Below are 24,348 nucleotides of genomic sequence, written 5' to 3'. Positions count from 1 at the left end.
ATCACTACAGAAAGGTAGCCACACACCCGAAGACTGACAGGCGCACTGACCAATCATAATTTGCATCCTTTATTCTCAGTTACTTCCGTTTACTTGAGCTAGCTGCGGGAACCTGCGAATTCAGAACTTGTCTCCGAAGTCCGACTCAGCGTACTGTCTCCTGCCCACAGCAAATGACCGACATGACCTCCCCGCAGGCCCCGGAGAATGGGCAGGGCGGTGGCGATCCCCCCAGGGACCTCCGCAGCGTCCTGGTCACTAGCGTGCTCAACCTCGAGCAGCTGGACGGAGATCTCTTCAGGTAGCTGGCCACATCTGGCGCGCATGCCCTATTAGGACAGAGGCTCCCGATCGCCACTGCCGCCACTCTGTGTGTAGCCTCCGGCTTAGAGTCCTCTGGAAGAGGATGGGCTCTGTGACGGCTGTCGGCTCTGCGGCGATCGGGAGAGAACTTGTGCCTGACAGAGCTGTCCTTGCTGCCCCGGCTTGCTCCCTCGCCACGTCGGTTTTGCGCAGCCCCACCCCTAGGAGCACCTGGCAGTCTGGGCTAATAAAGTGGTGACCTGAGATGTCCTCCTTAGCAGCTTCCCGTGTCCCTGGGAACCAGGCTCAGAAGGGCTGCGATTAGTCCAAGGGCACGCAGATAATCAGGTTTAAAACTTATCCTCAGCTCCTTGCATATTCGCTATTTATCCTTTTCACACCACCACTTGTTGAGGTGTGGTAGCTCCTTACTCATTCCGAAGCCTGACGCATTTTCTTTCCCCAAGCCACATAAATTCTTGACTACAGCTGGGGACTTAACAGGTTTGGCCTTCAAGGCTCCTACTAGCTTGTTGGGAACTATTTTGAGTGTTAACTTCTCTTCCCCCTATTTAAGGAATCACAAATACAGTCGTCTCGCGCTATATCGCGGTCCACTTAGACCGCGATATAGCGAGGGAGGACTGTGTACTTCACTGGTGAGTATCCATATACAATTTTATACGTTGTTAAAATTATGTAGGTTTAAGAGTGTAGAAGGTGTTTAAGAGCATATGAAGTTTTTATAAGAGTGTGGGAAAGGCTAATAAGAGTGGGAAAGTTTTATAGGAGTGTGGGAAGGGCTTGTAAAGCCTTAAAATATATATACATCATAAAATAAATATAACGCCGCTACTTTGTGGACTTTCACCTGTTGCAGGGGTCTCTGGAACGTGACTCCCTCGACAGGTGAGGGATCACTGTATCTTTCTGGAGAGCTATTAACAAAAGCATTCTATAGAATTACTAAACTTGGGTGTGGCCTTGGAAAGCAAGTGACCCAGACCCTTCAGCCTCCACAAGGTTCCTGCCCTGGGCAACCCCTTTTCACCTCTGGGGCCTTAGTTTTCCCAGCTGCATGCTGAAGGGGTTAAACTTGAAGTCCGGGGGCCCTTTGAGCTCTAAATCTAGTTCTTGGGTTGTCAAAGTTGAGGGGTGTACGTGGCAAGCCTTAATGCAGTCCATTTTAGTTCTTGGGGTCCATCTTGGTCCACTCAAAGCCTTGAGAGGCTTCTGCCTTACCCTGGTGTGGGCAGTGGAAGAAATATCAGACTCGGGGTCCAAAGACCCAGATACTGCTAAGTATTAGCAATTGTGTGGCCTTGCTAAAGCTACTTCCCCTCTTTGATCCCTGTTAGTATAAAATATGGGGGGGGGGGGTGTCTTATCCTGAGCTGAGGTCTGCAGAAGGGTCAGGCAATCCTGAAGGCCTTGGAGGTATATTCTGCGTGCAGAATGATGTAGGAGCATTTGTCTGGGCAAAGGGTCCAGGACTTTCACCAGATTCTCAAAAGGATCCCAAGCCCCAGTGAAGTTAAGAGATTTGTACTGATCATTGTAGGATCTGGTCCAGCCCTGAGGTCTTTCCTGCTTTCCCTTTCTTCCCACAGAGGAAGGCATTACTGGGTACCCATAACCAAGCGGCTGTTTGGGGGCCAGATCATAGGCCAGGCCCTGGTGGCTGCAGCCAAGTCTGTGAGTGAGGACGATCACGTGCACTCCCTGCACTGCTATTTTGTGCGGGCAGGTAAGCCACTCTTTCCTTGCCTCCAGCCCAGCCCTGGTGACCCAGCAGGCACTTCTTCCTGGTCTTGGCGGCCTGCCTTGGGAGAGGGAAGAGGACAGGGAAGGGAGGGAGAGAGAGAGGGAGAGAAACACCAAAGTGAGAGAGAAACGTCACACCTCCAACCAGGGACCTGGCCCAAAACTCAGGCATTTGCCCTGACTGGGAATCGAACCAGCAACCTTTCAGTTCATAGGCCGGTGCTCAATGCACTCACTCACAGCAGCCACGGCTTTTCTTTTAAAAAAAAAAATTGATTTAAGGGTGAGAGAGACAGAAACAGAAACATCGATTTGTTGTTCCACTTATTGATACATTCATTGGTGGTTTCTTGTATGTGCCCTGACCGGAGATCAAACCCGCATCCTTAGCATTTGGAGATGACGCCGTAGCCAACTGAACTGCCCGGCCAGGGCTATTTTGCCTGTTTTTTTTTTAACTTTTATGTTAATTTAAATATTTTATTTATTTATTTATTTTTTAGAGAAGGGAAGGGAGGGAGAAAGAGGAAGAGAATCATCAATGTGTGGTTGCCTCTCCCATGCCCCCTGCTGGGGACCTGGGCCATAACTCAGGCATGTGCCCTAGACTGGGAATCAAACCAGCAACCCTCTGATTCTCAGGCCAGCATGTAATCCACTGAGCCACACCAGCCAGGGCTATTTGGCCCTGTTTAACATCTCAGAGGTTTGGCGCGTAAGAAGTGCAAGGCAGCCCTGGCTGGTGTAGCTCAGTGGATTGAGCGCAGGCTGGGAACCAAAGTGTCCCAGGTTCGATTCCCAGTCAGGGCACATGCTTGGGTTGCAGGCCATAACCCCCAGCAACCGCACATTGATGTTTCTCTCTCTCTCTCTCCCTTCCTTCCCTCCCTAAAAGTAAATAAATAAAATCTTAAAAAAAAAAAAAAAAAGAAGCGCAAGGCAGTGCCTCTGCAATGGCAGCTCCTGCTCCATTTTCAATTGTCTCCATTTTTTTTTTGGACACCACTTTGTAATGTGACTCTCTACTGGGTACATTAAATATTATAACCAATGATGATGATCTGATGACGTATTTTCTTAAATCCTCACCCAAGGATATATGTTTATGGATTTTAGAAAGACAGGAAGGGAGAGAGGGCAAGGGGGAGGGAAACAGAAACACTGATCAGTTGCCTCCTGTGTGCACCTTGACTGCGGTTCGAACCCACAGCCTTGGTGTGTGCTCTGACCAGGGATCAAACCTGCAACCTTTTGGTGCACAGGTTGACGCTGCCACCAACTGAACCATCTGACTGAGGCTCTGGTGATATTTTTAATGAAAAGATGCTGGGGAGGGTTGTTGGACCTTGGCATTTTAGCATATCAATTGTTTTTCTAAAAGCCTAGGCTAGAATATGTTAGTTAGGGTTTTTTAAAAGAGTTTATTTATTTATTTTTAGAAAAAAGGGAAGGGAGGGAGAAAGAGATGGAGAGAAACAGTGACTGTAATAGAAACATTGATCAGTTGCACCCCCCTTCCCCCCAAACTGGGGACAGGGCCCATGACCTAGGCATGTGCCCTGACCAGGAATCAAACTGGAAATCTTTTGGTTTGTAGACTGGTGCTCAATCCACTGAGCCATACCAGCCAGGGCTGTTTTTTTTTTTTTAATTTAAAAAAATATATGTATTTTTTTATGTTTAGAGAAGGAGAAAGAGATGGAGAGAAACATCAGTGTGTGGTTGCCTCTTGCCCACCCCCAACTGGGGACCTGGCTTGCAACCCAGGGAATCGAATTGGCAACCTTTCGGTTTGTAGACAGGCACCCAATTCATTGAGCCACGCCAGCCAGGGCTGTATTTTTTTTAAAAAGTATTTCTCTAGAGAAGTAAAAAGATGTAGGACAGAAGTCATTTGACTTGTTATAGAGTGACAGCTTGGAGAATCTAGAGCAGGAGTCAGCAAAGGGCCAGATAGTGAATATTTTCGGTTACGCTGGCAAAATCAATGAAATACAGCACAGATGTGCTGACCCCTGATCTAGAAGAATGGTACTGGACTCATGCGTGACGAGATCCCAGTCCCAGATGGAACGAGGCAAAAGCTAGGAGTGTTTATTGTATTTAACAAACACAGAGTACTTGCTGTGTGTCAGATATTATTCTAATCACTTTATAATTGTGAACTAATTCTCATTAAAATCCTGAGATTTATACACAGTATGATGATCCTCATTTTATAGTGGGTAGACTGCTCAGAGAGGTTAAGTGACTTTCCCAAGGCCACACAGCCCATGAGCTGGGATTTGAATGCAAGGGATCTGGTCATGTCCCTTCTGTTCGCTGCTGTTGAGAAAGAAGGGTTTCGCCTGCCCTGGGAGCATCCCCAGGACAGGGTCTGGTGTTCTGTCTGTCCCCAGTACCTGGGCCTCCGCCGGCCTCAGTCAGTAGCGACCGAACAGAAAGGAGTGGAGAGCGAGTGGCAGCAGTGCCTGTCTAGCCATTGGGATGACGCCAGGGTCTGTGGGGCTCACTCAGGCTCGCCGTGTCCCTTGTGCCCCCTGCAGGGGACCCGAAGGTGCCCGTTTTGTACCATGTCGAGCGGACGCGGACAGGCGCCAGCTTCTCGGTGCGCTCAGTGAGGGCCTTGCAGCATGGCCGGCCCATCTTCATCTGCCAGGCCTCCTTCCAGCTGGTGCAGCCCAGCCCCATACAGCACCAGTTCTGCATGCCCGCGGTGCCCCCGCCGGAGGAGCTGCTGGACTACGAGACCCTCATTGACCAGTACCTAAGGTGAGAGACCTGGACGCTTCAGGTCAGTGCCGTGGCCACCTGTGTGTGGGTCACGGACTCCGTTAGTGCGTCTTGACCATTCAAAAATACGGACTCGGAAAGAAGATACCGGGGTGTACTGTATGCAGTGGGGGTAAGAATGCTTGTGTGAAAGTTGAGTTTCAGTTGTGTGTGGCAGCATGTCTGCGCATGTGCATGTGCTGCGTCATGACGGAAGACGCAGGGCTTATGGATCAGCCAGTCCAGGTGCACAGTGCAGTTTTACCTGCCAGTAAAACAATGACACCCTTCTGTAACTACTCGGTAAATATTCACCTCCCGGTCCCTGTGTGATGCCCCGCCCCCTCCTTCAAGGTCACATGATCCAGCAGCCTAAGAGCTAATGCTGGCAAGGGGAGGTTTCCCTCCTGCTGCCTTTGCCTTAGTGCACGTTAAATATTTTAAGATTTATTTATTTTTAGAGAGATGGGAAGGGAGAAAGAAAGAGAGGGAGAGAAACATTGATGTGCAAGAGATGCATTGACTGGTTGCCTCTCCCATGCCCCTCACTGGGGGCCTGGCCCACACCCCAGGCACGTGCCCTGACTGGGAATCAAACCGATGACCCTTTGGTTTGCAGGCTGGCATTCTATCCACAGAGCCACACCAGCCAGGGCATGTTAAATATTTGAAATCTCACCTGGTAAAATATATGTCTTACCGAGGTCACACCTGATAAAGGTGGAAAAATGCCAGGACAAGGGAAGCGCCCTGGGCTTCGCCGCCGGACCGGCGCGTGGATGTCAGCCAGGGCTGTGCTCTCCGATGCCCATTTGCTCTGCGACTCTGCCCAGCTCCCCGGCCTCTCCGAGCCCTGCTTCTTCATTTACAAAATGTTTGTTTCTGCTCTGCCTACTCACAGCTGTATCCGAGGGAGGGTGCCTCCATCCTGTGCTGGTGCTGGGGCAGCAGCAGGGTGTGATGGGGCAGGTGTGGGTCTGAACCTGGGGAAGCTCCAGGTTCAAATCCAGACCCCATCCCTACTAGCTGTGTGAGTTTGGGCAAGTTGCTTTCCCACTCTGAGCCTATGCCCTGAGTTACAAAATGGTGCTAATCATAACTCCTACCTCACAGGAAGGCTACAGTGAGGATTAAATGAGATAAGAGATGAATAAGGCACTTAGTGAGTGTTCAGTTAAGTTGTAGTTACACCACTATTGACGGAGAGGAGTAAGCTCAGAGCCTAGTTTGAGGTTGGAGCCCAAGAAATGTTTGCTGGAGTGAAAGGAGGACATTGTTCTTCCAGGTCCCGAAATCTAGAGCTGTGTGTCCAATAAGAAAGCCACATAGCATTGCACTTGACATCGGAGAGAAGAGTTCTGTTCCTTAGCCACACTAACCGCATTTCAAGCACTCAGTAGCCACATGTGGCCGGCGGCTACCGCAGTGGACAGTGCAGACAGAGAACATTTCATCATGGCAGAATGGACAGTGCCCGAGAGGACAGGGATGAGAATGGACATTCCGATGCGTGCTAGTCGTGGCTATGACCATGACTGAGGAGCTTCCCTGGAAATGGGCTCCTCCCCCTGGGGATGCAGAGCCTCCCATCGCTCAGGGTTAGGCGACTCGGTCCAAGTTGGGCAGCCTGGCCCCCGAGTGTTTGGAAGAGTGAGGCGGTGAAGAGTGTGAACCACGGAGCCAGGCCGCCTGGGTCCAAACCCTAACTTCTGTTCCTCCCCGCCCCGCCCCAGCAGGCTGCTCGGGCTCTGCGCTTGTCATGTGATTCACGGGGGCGGTAGTCACACCTGACTTGCAGGGTTGTGCGGAACGAGTTACCGCGGGCGCAGCGCCTAGGACGGTGCTCATGGAGGTGCGCCTCGGGACTGTGACGTGGGGGCTCTGTGCGCATCATCTTGCCTTCCCCGCAGTGTCACTGCGAGGTTGGCTACCGTCATTGTCCACGCGTTGCGATGGGAGAATGGGCTCAGGGAGACTGCTAACTTGCACAAAGCCCCAAGGCTCATCAGAAGCAAAAACAGGCTTCAAAGTCTGGACACTCCTGCCTGCCAGAGGGGAATTTTCAGGCTAAGTCCAGACTCCCTACAAAGGAATGAGGGGATAAGAAGAAGCAGTTCAGAAGACGGGCTCCCCCCACTCTCTGGGTCTCCCCTACTCCTTCTCCCCTTTACTTGCAGGGACCCTAACCTGCAAGAGAAGTACCGCATTGGCCTGAACCAGATTGCCGCCCAGGACGTACCCATTGAGATCAAGCCGGTAGCCCTGCCCACCCTGAGCCAGCTGCAGAACGCAGAGCCCAAGCGCATGTTCTGGGTGCGAGCCCGGGGTTACATTGGTAAGAGGACCCTCTGGCTTGTACCTCACTTGCCCTGTGTGGCCTTGGGCATGTCACTTCCCCTCGCTGGACCTATTTCTTCATCCGTGTGATGGGGAAGTTGGCTCAGCTTCTCACCAGGGCCATCAGGCTTTCGCATGGCGAGAATGGGAGGTGACTGTAATCGGGCCCTTTCTGGGGAAGGCAGGGCACCTTGCTGAGATTCTTCTCCAGGTCCGTCCGCTGCTACCTGTGTGGGAGACCTGGGGACTGAAAACTCCACCCCCGCCAGGTGCCCTCGTGCAGCGGATAGTCTGCACGTCTGTGCGCGGCAGCCCCTTTCTCCCCACCTCCCTGCAGGTCCTGAGCTATAAAGCCCAGGAGCCCAGCGCTGATGGGGCTGGGACCTATTGCAGGGGAGGGCGACTTCAAGATGCACTGCTGCGTGGCCGCCTACATCTCGGACTATGCCTTCCTGGGCACGGCCCTGCTGCCGCACCAGGAGCACTGCAAAGTGCACTTCATGGCCTCCTTGGACCACTCCATGTGGTTCCACGCCCCCTTCCGAGCGGACCACTGGATGCTGTATGAGTGCGAGAGCCCCTGGGCTGGTAAGTGTGGGGCCACGTGGGCCAAGGGCACTGGCCTTGGGTTGGCAGGGAGCGTGCTTCCCTATGGGGCACCACACAGGTCACTTGCTCTCCTGTCCCCCTGGGCGTTGGCATCCTTGTCTTTGAAATGACGGGGTGAGGCTGGAGGACAGGGTACCTGCTCCGCTCTTAGTTTCTGTGACACGCTGGGACTGTGATTCACTGTATCTCAGAGACCCAGTTCAAGTCCCAGAACCACTTCAGATTCTCCGTGTGACCTTGGGCAAGTCCCGTCGCCTCTCTGAGCCTCAGTTTCCCAACCTAAAGAGAGTTGTACTAGAGTAGCAGTATCCAAACCTGGTGGCCCATCACACCACCACTTGGGGGAGCTTTGTCAAAACAGATGCTCAGATTCTAAGATTCTGACTCAGCAGGTCTTGGAAGAGGTCCAGGACACTGTATTTTTAAGAAGCTCCCTAAGTGCTTCTGCCAGTTAACCTGGTTGGGGCCGGGGGCCCTTAACAGTTTCCAAGGGCCTGGCTACTTGGAAGCTCCTCGTCAGACACGGAGAAACCCAGACTCGTTCATCAGTGTCTGGTGGCAGAGCCCGGGTTCCTCTCCAAGGAAGTGCTTGCAAATGAAGAAAAGCCTCACTTTGTACAACAGGGACAAAACTTTAGGGACTCTTTATCCTCAGGGAAGGGGGACTCTCGAGGACCAAGGGCATCACAATACAGGATCAGCAACCTTGAAGTTGGGAGACTTGGGCTGGGGTTTCGCCTGACTCCTAAAGCCGAGTCCCTGAGCCTCTCTAAACTCCAGGCTCTTCTGGAACAGGGGACGCGCAGGCCGGCCTTACGCAGCTGCTGTGGGGACCCAGCGAGCTGCACTGTGTGCAAGGGGAGCTGGCAGCTCCCGTCATAGACACCAAGCGAGACCAAGGCTGGCAAAGGAGAATCGGTGGGTGGGGAGGGAGGGTGGCTGGACCTCATGTCCTCTCCCCTGAGCCCCTTTGTACCCCTGGAGGTGGGGCGGGGGTGGGGCTGTTTTTCCTATAATACCAGCCTGGAGGGACTGGTCTGATTTACTGTAAAGGGAACTGATGGGTTTCCTAACTCAAGCTTGGATCTGCTTACCCAGGTACTGTCTGAGACTGTTCTAGAAGCCCTTGCTCTATGATCTTTTTTTTTTTAAGGTTTTACTTATTTATTTTTAGAGAGAGGGGAAGGGAAGGAGAAAGAGAGGGAGAGAAACATCCATGTGTGGTTGTCTCTTGCACACCCCCTACTGGGGACTTGGCCCCCAACCCAGGCATGTGCCCTGACTGGGAATTGAACTGGCGACCCTTTGGTTCGCAGACTGGCACTCAATCCACTGAGCCACACCATCCAGGGCTCTGATCTTTTTGAGGAATCCAGAGGAGATGTGAAAGTGCTTTTAAATTGTCGAGTTGGGTTCCCGTGGGAGGAGTTACTCCCAATGAGTGACCACCCAGGCTCATAAAAGGGCACTTGGAGTTTGGGAGTGACCATACACTCAGTGTGCCCTTGTATGGGGCAGCCCAACGTGGACTGTGCTCTTTTCCAGAAGCCTGTTGGGCTGTGCTGAAGGAGAGAGGAGGCTGTTCTTACCCTTCTCGTCCACAGGTGGCTCCCGGGGGCTGGTCCGCGGGCAGCTGTGGCGCCGGGACGGGGTCCTGGCCGTGTCCTGTGCCCAGGAGGGCGTGATCCGAGTGAAGCCCCAGGTCTCAGGGAGCAAGCTGTAGCCAGAGGTTCCAGCTGGGCCTGGGGCTTCAAGGACCTCCCTTCTCTTCCCGCCTCCACCACTCCTGATGCAGGAGTCACAGCTGAGGGCTGGGCCTTCTATCCTTCACAGCCAATAAACAGACTGGTAACACAGGAGCTGCTGGCCTTTAATTCCCCTGGGCCAGAACTGCAGCGTGCCGCCCTCCGGCCATCAACTCCAGGACTCCAGAGGCAGAGTCCCTGGCCCTCCGGCCAGGCGGCTTCACTGGTGGGGAGGCCCAAGGCAAAGGGAACCCTGACCCCGACCTGCTCATAGGCTGAAGGGAGGGCATCAGACCCCCTCCCCGCTCCGCCTCAGGCATCCCTAGCCAGAGCTTCTCCCGAGCCCAGCTCAGCGGAAAAATCACATATTCTTGGTCTGCCACAAATTCTCCGTGGTACTTCCAGGGGTTCCCAGCACCCCTACAGCCTCCCAGCCGCGGTTAGGTCCTCATCAGTCCCCCGCCCCTCGCCATCCCTGGGGGCAGTGCCTCTCCCCAGTGCGGCCTGAAGTCTAGACAAGGTCAGTCCAGTACCTCCTTGATGAGCAATTCTTTGAGACTGGGCGGTGGCGTGGGGGTCAGGCCCGCCTCCTGCAGGGCCTGGAGCCGGGCCTCTGATTGGCGTTTGTCCAGGCCCAGGCGCCAGGAGAGCCGGACGTAGGCCTCCAGAAAGGGCGCCAATAAAGGGTGGGGGCTCGCATCCCCCAGCAGCTGAAGAGCTCTCTCGCAGCACGCCCGGGCCTCCCCAGGGTCCTCCAGTTCCTGGTGGCACACAGCCAGCCCAGCCAGGGTCAGCAGAGGGCGATCGGGGCCGGATGGGGTGTCCAGCTGGGCCTGCAGCTGCCAGGCGTTGGCCCAGAGCGCCAGGGCCTCGCGATAGAGGCCCGTGCAGGTGAGGCTCTGCGCCCGCCGCAGCTCGGGCAACACGAAGAAGTCCTGCAGGTCTGGGGCCTGGCGCAGCTCGGGGACCGCCTGCAGGTGGCTCAAGAACTGCTCGAAGGCCCGGCTGCGGCGGGCGATGGTCTCTGCGGTGAAGTTCCGGCGCAGGCGCTTCCGGGGGAAGGAGAGGGCGGCCATGGGGCCCCGGAACTGCCGCTGCAGGTTTCGGTGCAGCCGCTCAAAGTCCGAGTATCGGCGAGAGATCTGGGCCGGCTGGCGGTCCGGTGGCCCCGGCCCCGTCACGGCGATGGTGTAGAGCTGCGGGGAGGGTAGGGGTCAGGGCAGGTGCAAGCAGTCCATGGGCCCCTTCCCTCCCCACGCCCACTTCCAGCGCTGTTCCCCCACCTCTTCCCTTCACCCCTAAGACTGGGCCCAGGAAGGTGGGGGCTGCTGGGGCAGCAGCCAGGGAGCCCAGCTCGTCTTACCTGAGGCTCGTCTGAAATGGCCCAGGCCCAGGCAGCACGGGGAGAGAAAGACAGAGATGAGCTTCAGTGCCTGGACCCGCTGCCCTTCAGCCCCTTCCAGAAAGTACTCCCTTCTCACTGGGGCCATTAGCTCTTCTCACAGCCCCTCTGGAGAGCCAGGCCAGTCTCTTGGGCCTCTCAGCCAACCCGTAGGAGCTGTGTTCTATTCTAGCACGGAGTACCATGTTCCTAGCTAGGTCGTTCCAGTCCAGACCTGGAGGACGGGTCTTCAGACACCCCAGGAGCAATCACTGCAAAGTACCCTGCACTCGGACTCCAATTCTAACCCCGGAGCCAGCTACTCCTGCCCTCCCTGTGACATCAGGCAAGGCAGGCCCCCTAGAGTCAGCTTCCTCCTCCAGCCAAGGAAGCCTGGGCCTCCTGGGTCAGTGTTTACTCAGGTGTGAGACCCGTGTACGTGCTGGCCCTGAGGTCTTTAAGAGGTATGTGCTGGAGTAAGTAACACTGAATCAGAGGAAGGAGGTGATTCCCCCCCCGCCACACACACACCCCCGGCCTCCCCCTGCAGTTCTCTTTGAATCTTTCTGACCACAAATTTGAGAAGTTCTGGTTTTAAAAAAGCACTTCAACACCTCTCAGCTCCATTTTTAGAAACGAGCCCGAGGACACAGGCAACAGCATCCAGGCAGGGCTCAATGACACTTTGTCACTGCTTTTATTTTTGTGGATATCTTCTCCTTATGGCAAGCGAGGCCTTCCACATACTGTGGTCCTACAAAGTTGTCTTTTAAACTTATGAAAAAAAGTTTCATTTAGAGAAAAATTTTCAACAGAGAATGGCAGGAGTGGCACCCCGACAGGACGGGAACTGTGAAGGTGCTACCGAGGGACCCATGTTCGGGGAAACGCTGTGCGACTTCCCCCTGGGCCCGAGAACCCGAGCAGGGGACAGTCTGGAAGGACGCCGAGCCAGCAGCTTTAAAACGGGGCTGGTGAATGCTAGATGTTAAAGGCAGGCCAACAGCAGACCCAGGGGTTTCCCCTGGGTTTTCTCTGCCAGTGCTGTAGCCGCCCGTGGCCAGTTAGGTCTGCCTCCTCTAGCCTTTTCTCGAACATTCACAGTGTCCTTTTTAACACCAAGGATTACAAAGTCAAACAGTAAAGAAACTTTATTTTACTCTTCAATTCTGCATTCCCCAAACACACTGACTGCAAAACCTTTTTTTTTTTTCTTTTAAAGGAATAGTTATTAGCATTCCAGGAAACCTATTTTCTGTAGGACACACTTCAGGAAGAACTGGTCTATAATGACCCCTTATGTTTATCTGGCTTTTATTTGGGGGGGGGGGTTGGCACCAAACCATCTAATATTCATGATCTCTTACAATGTCCTGCCAAGACCCTTACGTGACCCTTACAACGTCCTGCCGAGACAGGTGATCGTGATAGTGGCCCCATGAACTGAGTGCCTACCCTGTGCCTCGTACGGCACCAGGCACTTCACAGCCACCGTCTCATTTCATCACGTCGGCACTGCAAGAAAGGCGTCCTCGCTCTGACAGCTGAGGCCCCGAAGCCACACAGCTGGGAAAGGGCCCAGCTGGGCTTCCAACCCAGCCTGACCTAATTCTATAGTCTGGGCTCTAACCCCCCAGGAGAAGTTCAGTGGAGATTTAGGGGCCCCAGTGGACAAAGGAGGTGATTTGTTTCTCCAGACATCGGCCAGGATACATTTGGCCATTCTGCTCTGTCTTGTCATTCTGTTCCCAGAGTCACGCCCATACTGCCTTATGTCCCAGCTGCTCCTTGATAACTGATCCTTGGAGTCCCCTTCCTGTGCATGGTGCCTGGCCAGGACTTTTGCCACAGAAGACTCGATTATCAGTCAATCCCCACTCAAACTGAAGCAATCGCCCCGTGGGTGTGGACCCTGTTTACTAACAGCAGCAGAGCAGTGGTGAGGCCCAGATGTGGGACTGGGCTCCAGGCCCCTGTCCTGCTGAGTCAGAAATGGAGGGGGGAGGTGACAGGCAGGGAGCTGCGGCCGCCAGGGCCGGCCAGGTCGGACCGGGTTTCAGGCCTGGCCTGGAGCGGGACCTGGCAGACCTCATTTTCCGTGTCAGTTTCTCCTTCCCACAGAGAAGAAAACAGGGCCTCCCCGGGCCTCCCCACAGTGCTCCTCACCCGACCCCACCAACCCCCTAAATGCAGCCCTTAGGACAAGCGTATTCTACACACGGCGGGTGCTGGAGAGTGGGTCGGCCTGGGTTGTGAAGAGGCCACAGGCCACAGCAGGCCCTGGATGCCGGACATTTTCAGTCCAAAGCTAACGTAACAACAGAGCTACTTTTTACTTTATCATGCATTTTCTGAAGCACTTCATAATGCCAGGCACAGTGCTAAGGGCTTTCTGTGCACTGTCTGATCTAATTCCTGTGACAACCCTCCGCATTATCCCCATTGCTCCGATGAACGGGATCATCGAGGTTATACAACTCACCCAAGGTCAAACAACTGGCATCCAACATCTAATTGTTTTTAAACCACCAACCAATGCAACTTGGGTCTTCAAGCCTGGTCCAGACAATATTGTTTCCTGTGTACCTTGCATCTTGCTACATTTTGCAAAGCCCTGGGGGGCGAGGTGAGTGGGGGCACACACACCAGTTCTCTTATTTTCAATGCCAGGATAGGAGGCAGGCCCTTAATCCTTTCTTGACTCAGTCTCAGAGATGCTGTCATTTGCTGGGAGACTTCCACAAGTTACATCCCCTTTCTAGCCTCAGTTTCCCATCTGTGAAATGGGGGCAGCCACTTACAGCTACACAGCCAGCTCCCTTCCCCCCAAGGGAGTTGGAATCTTTCCTACTTTCTTTTAGCTAGATTTCTAGACTCACAGCCCAGGGGCTCCTGGACCCACACTCACCACGTACTTGGAGGGGGGTTCCTTGACCACGTTGGCGCTGGTCACCTCGAAGAGCAGCCGCTGGGGTACCAAGGTGTTCCGGGACTTCTTCCAGAAATCCTGCAGTTGCCGCGTCAGGAGCTGACTGCCGCGCTGTGCGTCAGGTGAGGGGTTCCGTTCTGCATGAGTAAGTGACCAGTCACATCAGCAGGCCTGGGGCCAGGGTCGACATCAACCATGTGCCATGACCTCACTCCTTCCAGCAGCGGACACAGCTTTATCCCCGTTTGTCATAAATGGAAATTGAGGGCCAGACAGGGGCCAGACGCCAAACACGGTGCTGGGCAGACAGTAGGCGCTAAATAACTATCTCCACCCGCAAAACACCCCCTAGCACATTACCATTTGTGTCCCAGACTATGTACATTTAATAATGTCCCAACATCCCTGAGAAGGGGGTGAGGTCCCCATTTGACACAAGGGGAAACTTGGCTCAGAGAGGTGTTGTGACTCTCGAGGTCCCACAGCCGAGAGGCGGCTGGGACACTTAAAGAAGTGTCGACATTTCGGAGTTTAGACAGGATCATCCCAAAACACCCCGAAGCTTTCGGGAGCAGCGCTGCGGTGGAGGCCTACTCGAGCCCCAGTGTTCCCGCCTCTGTCCGCCCGTACTCGCCTGCGTCCTCTCCTGGCGCCCCGTCCCCAGGGGGCAGCGGGTCGGGGCCGGTCGCCTCGTCGTCCTCATCGTCCTCGTCGTCCTCGTCCTCCGCGCTGTTGAAGCTAAGGGTGCCGCTGAGGCGGGAGGACAGGCCCTCGGCGTCGTCGTCCTCTAGCTCCGAGCTCTCCGGGAACTGCTCGCCCTCCGTGCCCGCCGCCGCCTCCCCGGGGCCGTCGCCCGCCAGGGCGTGCCGCAGCCGGTGCAGGAGCCGCGAGGCCATGGCACCCTGGGGGGAGCGCAGGACAGAGGGTCCTGGGCCGGGGCGGGAGTTAGACCAGCGCGCCCCGCGGAGGGGTGGGGCCCAGGCCGGAGGGAGGGGCCCCGTGGAGGATCTGCCCCTGCCCGTTGGGGTCCCGCGAGCCCCCGGACTCAGCTCGCTGCGTCCTCCCCTCACCCGTGCCCTTTGGGGCCGCGCACTTCCCCGGAGGCAGCCGGGTCTCTCCCTGCGCGTCTCTGGCTCCCTGGTGCGTCTCTACCTCCTGCGCCCCGCGGTGCACTCCGGGGCGCGCTGCTCCCCAGGGGTGGGGCCGGGTGCTGCCTCCGGCGGATTACTGAAGCCGGCGGGGCTCCGCAGGGCTCCGCCGGCCTCCGCCGGGCCCAGCTGCAGCGCGCTCCGCTCCGGCCGCTTCCTGGCGCTGCCCCGCCCCCGGCCCCGCCCGCTCCCCGGAGCCGCCCGGGAATCCCGGGCCCTTCGCTCCGGGAGACTTGGAATCCTGGGTAGGCCTGAGCGAGCCCCAGGCCTCTTGCTGGACCGTCCCCAAAACCTCGGGGCTCACACCCTCCTTGAGCCCTCCTAACGCTCTCGGAGACCCAGGCTGGTCCCAATCAAGCTCTCGATTTCCACCTTTTTAACTTTCCAAAGTCATTACTCGGCAATGGGAAGCCCATCTCTCTGGTGAAAAAACTGAGGCCAAGAAAAGACACGTGGTGTGGGTTGGAATCTGACCTTGCTGAGCCTAGGTTTTCTCTTATGTAAAACAGGAACGGTTAATACAAGTACTATTTCGTAGCTCTTACAGGTACGCTAGTCCAGCGCCTGGCGCAGAGCAGGAACTGACAGATACGATCAGTGACAGGATTATCCTTTCTACAGAGTTCACAGGCGTTTTATAGTCGCAGGTGAGCCACGCACGCAGGAAGTAGGCCAGAGGGGAAACAGAGTCCCCGAGAGTGAGCTGGTTGTCCAAAGTCACACAGCTTGCCCAGAGGTCTGAGTGTGGGGCCTCGCAGCCCAGGTCTCCTGAGCTGTGAGTCCTGCTCTTTCCGGTAAAGCAGGCAGGGTGATCCCAGCAACCCTCCGGAGGGCCGCGTTATCTTTTACCCGGAGGGCAGAGGCGGGTCAGGGAGAATTTCTTGTCGCTTCCTGTCAGCAGGCCCAGATATCAGTCCCTAGCAGGACAGGTATTGCTAGTTACACAATCGAACAAATGAAATCAGACGGTGGTCCCTACTCCTTCTGAATGGCGCAGGAGAGAGGGGTTGGGGGAAAATAGATTTGAATGAAAACAACACTCCTGCCCTCTCTATGTACAGAAGGGGCAGGGCTCTCATTTTTTGAGGCTCCATCGTGTGGTACATCCTGTTTTAGGTGCCTCACGTGAGGTCACATCTCACCTCACAGCCTGCCGGGGAGGAGCTTGCCATTGCACAATCATGTTCTATTTTCAAGATGAAGACATTAGGCAAATTGACTTCCCCAAAGTCCACAGCTAAGAAATAGGGGAGCTGGGATTTCAGGCCAAGTCTTTGCAATTTCAAAGCTCTAAGTAGTTTTCATTCAGCTTAGCAGCAAGGTGTGGGGGCAAGAAAAGCACACTTTGTTCATTCATTCATTCATTCATTTGCTCAACACTCACTCCTTCACTAAACACGGGCTGAATATTAACTTGTACTTTGGCATGTGCCTGAGTCTGGGGACAAAGCAGGTGTTCATAAAGCCATGGGTGTCGGAGCAGGAGGGTCACTCGGGTATCGGGACTGGCGGTTTCACTTTCCAGATGTCTAGCCTGAGGCTCAGGGAGGGGAAGGGGCTTACTCTGGGTCCAGAACAAACAGGTCCAGGACGAAAAGATCTTCTGCTGTCCCACACTCCCCACTACTCTTAGACTCTGTATGGGTATCTTCCTACCACCTCTGGGAAGACGGTCATCAAATTGCTGCTTACATACATTCAGTAACAGGAAGCTCATCACCTCCTGAGGTTGTTGTTCCCGTTATTGTTCAACTGTGATTCTTAGGAACTTCCTCCTTACACTGAACCAGAGGCCATTCAGTCCAGTTATTCTCACGGAGAACATGGTATTTACTGAACACGCGCTACATGACAAGTCCCGCGTGCTGGGGGATGCGCCGGCGAACAGGAAGCCGGCTCTGGTCTGTGGGTCTCAGAGCAGGTCGTGAGTGTGTGGCGTGCTCAGTGCTATGGCTGAGGCAGCTACTGGAGACCACTTTGGACTCCCTCGGCCTGGGTGTAGGCAGGGCAGGGAGAGATGTTGCAGCTGAGAAAGATGATAGCGAAGGAGGCAGATGAAGAAAGGGAAGATGGGAATTCCTGGCAGGGAGAAAAAAAACCGAAACGAAACAACCCAGTACGTGTAAAGGCCTGGCGGCTAGGAAGGCTGATGTTTGCAGCTGTGTATTTCAGTCTGAACAGAGCAGCATGCAAGGTGGGGAGGGAAGGCGAGTGAGCTTGGAGAGGTAAGTAGGCCCTTGCTGGGTTGCACTGAGTTCGGACCTTGCCTATTTCCCTGAATAAATGAAAGAACAAATTCATGAACAAATGGTTGCTGAGAGTTCCACACTCTCTGTTCCGAAGGGACCATTTGGTTCCAATGTTCGTGTGCACAGTGGAATCCCCCTAGGTGCGGTCACCCCTCGGCCCTCTGCCTGGCTGGGGGAGGCCTTATTTAGCCTGGCCGGGCTCCGCCGAGCTTTCCTTGGGAATGGCTATATATAGGGGAAGACGGCAGTCCAGTTGCCACTGTCCATCTGCCTTCCTTGGTGTCCAGCCCCGTTTCACTGGCCCCAGGCTCTGCACTCGGTTGTCTCAGTGCTTTTTCTGCTTGACTGTGAGCGTTGCCTACCCCCAACACCCAGCCTGGACCCTGTGGACCCTCCGGCAGGGCGCCCTTTGGCCCCGCTCCACCCACCCCTTCACTCCCCCGATGGCCAACTGAGAACCTCCAGACGTCCTCACTGAGCTCCCGCGAGGGGCCGTCTGCTCCATCACCCACTTAGAGAAACTCCTCCCGGTCCCCTCCTGGCCCCAGGATCCTTTCCCTGGAGAAGGTAAACTCGAGAGAAGAGTCTAGGTTCAATGCTGAATCCCCCTCCGAGTGCACACCCTGTTTCCTGGAGCCCTGCACACCTTTCTCCCTCTGGATGATTCCCGCGAGGACTGTCTGCACCAGCTTCCCCTCCGTCAGGATTGATAACAATCACCACCATGACTGTAGACCTTCATGATTTAGAAAGCTCTCCAATAAAAAAGAAATAGTAATAGTTGCCACCTCACAGGACAAGTACTGGAGGACAGCGCGTGCTTAAAATGCTTCGCACAGTGTGTGGGACGTTGTAGAGGTTTAGTGACTGTGGCTGTCACTTTCCCCTCCTGCTGTCCACTGCCCTGACCGTGGTTCGGAGACAGAACATTCCACTTGTCAAGCACCAAGCCTATGTAACTGGCACAAGCTAGGGGATTTGGCCTTGGGCTCCCATCTGCCACGGTCTCTCTGGGAAGGACCGTCCCCATCTCACGGATAAGGAAACCGAAGCTCAGAGCGGCATTGCCACCTGTCCAAGGTTACACGTGGACCCTGGGTTTTGGACTTCAAGGGTGTGTTCTCCTTAGTCCACCACGTACCCTCACTTTCCTCCATTCCGGTTGTCCTTGCCCATCTCGGAGCTGGGGTGCTTCTTGAGGGGAGGTCGCTAAGGCAGTGGAGCAGGGCGGGCTCTCCTCACAAGAATCTAGGACGTCAAGGCCTGCCACCTGCTCCGAGTCTTCAATTTCTCTGCAAGGGCCCTTGGCTAAATTAGGTAATGGGCTAGGACGCTGGGAGGGAGGGGGGCTCGCTGACCCCAGGATCTGATTGGCCAGAGTGTCCAGTCCTGGGGAGTAGGGAGGTGGGGGCAGAGAGTGCCCCTACAAATCGCAGGGGCTGGGGCAGGCCAGAACATCTTCGGGTGGTGCGGTGCAGAGGAGGCGGCCGCCGCAGAGGAGCCCCGGTGACTAGCAACCATGGTAAGGACAAGAGGGGCTTCCTCCCTGTGCTCGCTGGAACACCTCTGGGCCTCGTTGGGGCCCGGTCTGGGTGCTCTGTGGGGCAGTAACTTGGGCGTTTGAAGATGGAACGTGACGGTGCCTGACACCCAGGAGGAATCCTGGGAAGGAAGCCTTGGACTCCTCTTAGAGGGGCAGGGCTGGGATGTTCAGGCATTGATCCTGAAGGCGTGCAGACCCTCAGAGAGTTCCAGCAACAGTGGTCAGAGAACTGTGAGGGGGAGGCTCTCAGCGTGTGCCCACCTTAGCGTGTAAAGATGGGGATCCTGAGGGCTAGAGGGGGTCACCAGCAAACTGGCTGGAAGCCTGGCCAGCCCTTCCCAGGGCCAGTGAGGGAAGAAAGGCTCCCCTGGAAGACGAAAGGCCTGCAGGGCCTCGAGCCAGCTCGGGTGCAGGACCCCAAGAGCTCCGAAGGTGACGAGAAGGGACAGAAGATGCCAGACCAGAGTTAGAGAGACGTCAGCCTCCCAGACGGGGCTCCTGCTTGGGGACTCTCACCTTCCTCTGGGATCCCCCTCCCCACCACACTTCAAGGGGTAACTAAACCCTGGAGGCCAGCTGTCGTTGCCCTTGCCAGACTAAAATTAGCCTGCCCTCCTGGCATGGGCAAGGAGGAGAGAAGGAGGGTGGGGGGCAAGGAGGAGGGCCAGCAGCCAGCAAGCTAAGGAACTCCTTGGACACCTCAGCCCTTCCTCACCACCAGCTGCAGCCCCAAGCCCCCTGCCCAGATGCCTTGGCTTAGATGTGACCAGAAATCCCCACAGAAATCTTATTTTCACTCCCACAAGGCCCCCGTCACGTTCTGCCTGGCGTGAGTGGCATTTACTCCAGTGGCCGCATCCTCTGCAAGTTCGTGGAGGGGAGGGGTGACCTGTCTGACTCTGGGGCAGTGGGTGGGGGCGTGTCCCAGCACCTAGTCTATGGCCTGACACTTAGTAGGTGCTCAATAACATGGTGTCACAGTATTTATTTGGGGACATTTTTATCGAGCACCTGTGAAAATACGAGGCACTGCTAGGAGCTGGGGAAAACGGGACAACCATGCCAGAATGGTGTCCACTGGGCAAATCCCTTTCATTTCATCTTATCTCTGACAACCTGCAGAGGAGGGGCATCAGGAGACATTAAACGGTTTGCCCAAGGTACTGGGGGGTTCCTGATTTGACCCCTGATTGACAAGTGAGGAGGCCTTCCTTGGGCATCATCTGTTTCTCCCCTAGCTCTCCAAATCTGGAGTTGGGGGCCGTGAGGGCGGGCAGAAGCGGTGGCCAGTTTGGAGTTGTTCTCCCGGAGGACCAAGGGGCACTTACAGAGGTGGGGGGCGAGGGGAGCAAGGTTAAGGTGAGACGGGGCCCCTGGGCTGCCCCTTCTGCCCTCTGACTCTGTGTCTTCTGCAGACGGACCAGCAGGCGGAGGCCCGGTCCTACCTCAGCGAGGAGATGATCGCTGGTGAGCGGTAGCGCGCAGGCTGGCTGCTGGGCGGTGTGTGCTGGGGATGCTTGGTGCCCGGGGAGCGTGGAGGAGAAGTCGATGTGAAGCTGACAGTCCAGCCAGGCTCACCTCAGCTCTCTGCCTTCCTTCCCCTCGCAGAGTTCAAGGCCGCCTTCGACATGTTTGACGCTGATGGTGGCGGGGACATCAGCGTCAAGGAGCTGGGCACGGTGATGAGGATGCTGGGCCAGACACCCACCAAAGAGGAACTGGACGCCATCATCGAGGAGGTGGACGAAGACGGTGAGCGGGTCGCCCTCCGAGACAGGGCTCGCGGGTGGTGGGGAGAGGCGAGTACCCAGGCACCCGAGACCCAGCCTCGCTCACCGCCGGCCCCGCGCAGGCAGCGGCACCATCGACTTCGAGGAGTTCCTGGTCATGATGGTGCGCCAGATGAAAGAGGACGCGAAGGGGAAGAGCGAGGAGGAGCTGGCCGAGTGTTTCCGCATCTTCGACAGGTGCGTTGGGGGCCTGGGAGCCGCGGCAGGACTGCAGAGTCCGAGCCTGGCCAGCGGGGCACACAGGTCCTCGGGGCGAGGGGCCAGGAGGGGGCGTCAAGCGCGGCGAGCCCCCGCCTGCCCTGAGCCCGGCTGTCCCGCCGCCCCGAAGGAACGCAGACGGCTACATCGACGCGGAGGAGCTGGCTGAGATCTTCAGGGCCTCCGGGGAGCACGTGACAGACGAGGAGATCGAGTCCCTGATGAAAGACGGGGACAAGAACAACGACGGCCGCATTGACTTCGACGGTGAGGGCTGCTGGAGCGCGGGAGCGTGCGGGGCGGGGCACCAGTGCAGCTGCGCCCCAAGCGGGCGCCCAGCCTTGGGGCGGGGCTGGGCGTCGCCTGACCCAGTTCCTCCCGCGGGCTTGCAGGGAGCCCCCCGCGGTTTTGTGCAATTTATCACTAACCGCGCAGGCACGCCCTCGGTGTGGCCAGATCCCTGGCCCGGCCTCACTGGTCCCCGGACACTGCGCCCCGGCGCAGGGCTCCGCGTCCCGAGGGGACCCCTGACCGCCTGTTCCTCTTTTTCCCGTAGAATTCCTGAAGATGATGGAGGGTGTGCAGTAAGAAGTCCGCCCGAGCCTCCACCGAGACCGCGCGGCCCTCGGGCGTGGGGGCTCCGCTCCGCCCAGTGTCATTCCCCGCCCGGGAGGGAAGCGCGGCCCTTTCTGGGATGCCCTTCTAGAAGGAATAAAAGCAAACGTTGCAAAGCGCTTGGACTGAGTGAGGGGAGAATCCAGGAGCAGGTGTCCGAGGAGCTGGGCCGCCGTGCAGGGCGCCATCTCGGCTGGCGCCACCCAAGCGCCCTCCGAGCGCCCTCCGGCTCCGAGAGGCGACTCCAGCTCCGGGGTGTGGGCGGTCGCAGGAGCCGAGCATAGGGCCGCGCTGGACGCGCTCGGCAAGTTCTCGCCCGGCCACCCGCAGCTGGCGCTGGGCGTGTGCGGCTCAGCGGACAGGCCGCCGCGGCGCCTGGCGCTGCAGGAGGGAGACCGCAGGAGTTTCGACCTGAGTCGGAACGAGCCGGCGGCCCGCGGAGGGTGCCGGGGACCTGGGGATAGGCGAAGGGGCAGCAGGAGGCTGGACCTGGGGGAGGGAGGTGAAGCTTTCTTTCCGCACCGTCCCTGCCTCCTGGAGCCTTTGGGTCTCGGGCTCAGGCTACCGGGTTGAGGATGGGGGAGCAGGTGCCCATCCATCCCAGGCGGTAGCATTCCCCCTTGATCTTTCCCACTTCCTGTGCTCGGAGTGGCTTATAGGTCTCCCGCAGGCGACGGTAGGGGGACACTCAGCCAGGAGGCAGGTTCCGGCCTCATCCTCTCCACCCTGGGTCCCTGCCTCTGCCTGGTCTCCCTGGCTTCAGCCCCCTCCGAAGCCCTGGGCATGATCTAGCTGAAATGAAACCCTACCTGGCCACCCCGATTCTGAAAGTCTTTCAAGGCTCCCCGTTGCTTCTGGAATCATATCCATTTTCCTTCCCCTCCCCTCGGGCACTCCATCCGCACTGGGCAATCCGTCATTCCTGCTGGGAGCAGTGGGGATGCGCATTCGAGCCACTGGGCCTTTGCACATGCTGTTCTCCCTCCTTGGAATGCCTTTCCTCCTCTAGTAAGCCTGGCAAATGCTTGAACCAGCTCAGATACCATCTCCAAGATACCAAGACCCAGGGCAGATACCATCGGCTCCTCCCAGAAACCTGCCGTCACTGGCTACATGCTGGCTTTGTACCCTACCCAGTTACAGCAGGCCGGGGCAAAGCTAATTAAGGACAGGGGCCGTTGGGCCTCAGTCCGGCTGGGTTTGACTCCTCACTCCCCGGGACACAGGAAACCACTCTGTGCTTCAGTTTCCTAGTCTGTAAAATGTGAAATCTGACCATGGTGGTACTTACCGCACAGGGTTGGGAGGAGTTCAGGTGTGGCGAGTACTTAAAAGAGAACCTGGCACATAGGCTCAGCGTTTAATATATGCCATTATAAATGTCGTTATTATCATTCCAAAGCCCTGAACTCCGCTGTTATTCATGGCTGCGGCCCTCCCTCCCCCACTCCCGTTCGTGTTTCCAGGTTTTTATTTCCATTCCGGATCAGTGCGGGGCCGGGGGTGGGGGGCGGTTAGCAATCGGGCATCATCTCCTCTGGCCACACAGCCCCGGAGGCACACAAGCTGATGATGCCTATTTTATAGGCAAGGAGACTGAGGCCTGGGGAGGTGCAGTACACAGCACACAGCGAATAGCCTAGGTGACCTCGCTCTGTGGTGGATCGGGATAAGGCCCTTACCTGTTGGCAGTTCTACCTGGATGTCCTGCCCCGAACAGATAAGTTCCCCTACTCCTCCATCTTGCTCTCCCGGGTGCCTTGTCTTCAGATGGTCCCCCGAGGGATGGGGCCCGGCCCAGGAATCCTGGAGCCCGCATCCCACCTCTAATTTACTAGCTGTGCCCTGCTGCTTTCTATCTCCTTATCATTTCATCCCTCCTCTCCATTCCATGCCCGCTCCGAGTTACAAATTGGGCCTCAGCCACTGCATACCAGGCTGTTGAGAACAGCAGGGAACCTCCTCCCCGCCCTACACTGTCCAGACAGCAGCCAGACGGATCTTTCTAAACCCAAGTCTGATTGGGTCACTGTGGGGCTCAAGGCCTCATTAGCCGCCAGTTGCTCTCAAGATAAAGCCCAAGCATTTTAATACGGCTTTACCAGCCCCTGGTGACCCGACTTCATGCCCTTCCCCAGTCTTCATTCCTCCCCTCCTGCCCACACCCCCAACTTCTTGCTTGCCAAGGAGTGTGCTTTCTTATTCTAGCCGCATGGTCCAATCCTTCTTCAGAAAGCTCTCCTTGACCCTCCCAGTCCTTGTTAGGTGCCCCACCTCTCAGCTGTCAGAGCAACACGTGAGTCTGGCACCCCACATTTACTGAGTGCTTACTATGTGCCAGCTCAGCTCCTTCACGTCCCGTTTTACAAAGAGGTTACGTCTGAATGCCCGAGTGCACACAAGGAGCATGGGGGTGGCCCGGGGATTCTAACACAGTTCTTCTGCCTGCCTGGTCCGTACTCTCCCCATCACTCCGTGTGACACTCCCTCTACCTGTCCATATGTCTGTCTCCACTTTGACCTTCAACCTCTTGGAGCACGGGACTGTGCCTTTTCCCTGCTTTACCCCCAAGCACAGGGCCTTCACCCTGTAGTCACTCAATCACTGTAACAGGCGAATGGGAATAATAATCATGATACCTTTGAAAAAAGATCATGAGTAGGATTTTTTTGTTTGTCACCACTGAAACTCTCAGCCCTAAACAGCTTCTTGGGCTGGGGGCTTGTGTCCATCAGCTCGATTCGCCATGAAGCTCCGTGAGTTTTTCTAATTCAAACCTGGGCTTCTTCAGCATTTTGGCTTTTCTAACAAAGACGTCATGGAGTGGATAGATTGGCGAGCCTTTTCTATGTCTTTTCCAATAGTATCGGAATCGATTTATTGACCGCTTCTTGCAAGTCATTTGTCTGAGCTCTCGGGTCGAGATTTCCATCCTCTTCCTCTGCATTTGGCAGACCCACTGGT

The 24,348-nt window shown here is 56.1% G+C and overlaps 3 protein-coding genes across 5 annotated transcripts; 2 read left to right on the top strand and 1 right to left on the bottom strand.

The window, feature by feature from the left end:
• Positions 1–87: 87 nt before the first annotated feature.
• Positions 88–9,644, top strand: ACOT8 (acyl-CoA thioesterase 8). Of its 2 annotated transcripts, XM_028524482.2 has the most exons (6): positions 88–301; positions 1,914–2,050; positions 4,614–4,839; positions 7,017–7,174; positions 7,570–7,764; positions 9,390–9,644. In XM_028524482.2, the coding sequence occupies exons 1-6, from the start codon at positions 174–176 to the stop codon at positions 9,506–9,508; spliced, it is 963 nt and encodes a 320-aa protein (XP_028380283.2). In that variant the 5' UTR covers positions 88–173; the 3' UTR covers positions 9,509–9,644. The 2 variants fall into 2 exon arrangements, with proteins under 2 accessions (XP_028380283.2, XP_035865785.1); XM_036009892.1 differs by having other exon boundaries at positions 7,570–9,644.
• On the bottom strand, positions 9,638–15,152 carry SNX21 (sorting nexin family member 21). 2 transcript variants are annotated; one of them, XM_036009891.1, is made up of 4 exons: positions 14,993–15,151; positions 14,475–14,742; positions 13,820–13,977; positions 9,638–10,726 (listed from the first exon to the last, which is right to left on the bottom strand). In XM_036009891.1, the coding sequence occupies exons 2-4, from the start codon at positions 14,734–14,736 to the stop codon at positions 10,052–10,054; spliced, it is 1,095 nt and encodes a 364-aa protein (XP_035865784.1). In that variant the 5' UTR covers positions 14,737–14,742; positions 14,993–15,151; the 3' UTR covers positions 9,638–10,051. The 2 variants fall into 2 exon arrangements, with proteins under 2 accessions (XP_035865784.1, XP_028380030.1); XM_028524229.2 differs by having other exon boundaries at positions 14,475–15,152.
• Positions 15,153–18,660: 3,508 nt separating this feature from the next.
• TNNC2 (troponin C2, fast skeletal type) lies at positions 18,661–21,502 on the top strand. Its single transcript, XM_028524452.2, has 6 exons — positions 18,661–18,759; positions 20,196–20,247; positions 20,389–20,532; positions 20,633–20,747; positions 20,899–21,035; positions 21,325–21,502. The coding sequence occupies exons 1-6, from the start codon at positions 18,757–18,759 to the stop codon at positions 21,354–21,356; spliced, it is 483 nt and encodes a 160-aa protein (XP_028380253.1). The 5' UTR covers positions 18,661–18,756; the 3' UTR covers positions 21,357–21,502.
• Positions 21,503–24,348: the final 2,846 nt, after the last annotated feature.

The sequence above is a fragment of the Phyllostomus discolor genome, chromosome 9 (genome assembly GCF_004126475.2).
Source record: "Phyllostomus discolor isolate MPI-MPIP mPhyDis1 chromosome 9, mPhyDis1.pri.v3, whole genome shotgun sequence".
Taxonomy (NCBI): domain Eukaryota; kingdom Metazoa; phylum Chordata; class Mammalia; order Chiroptera; family Phyllostomidae; genus Phyllostomus; species Phyllostomus discolor.
Note: the sequence above shows the minus strand (reverse complement) of the source record. Positions and strands in the feature narration are given on the sequence as shown.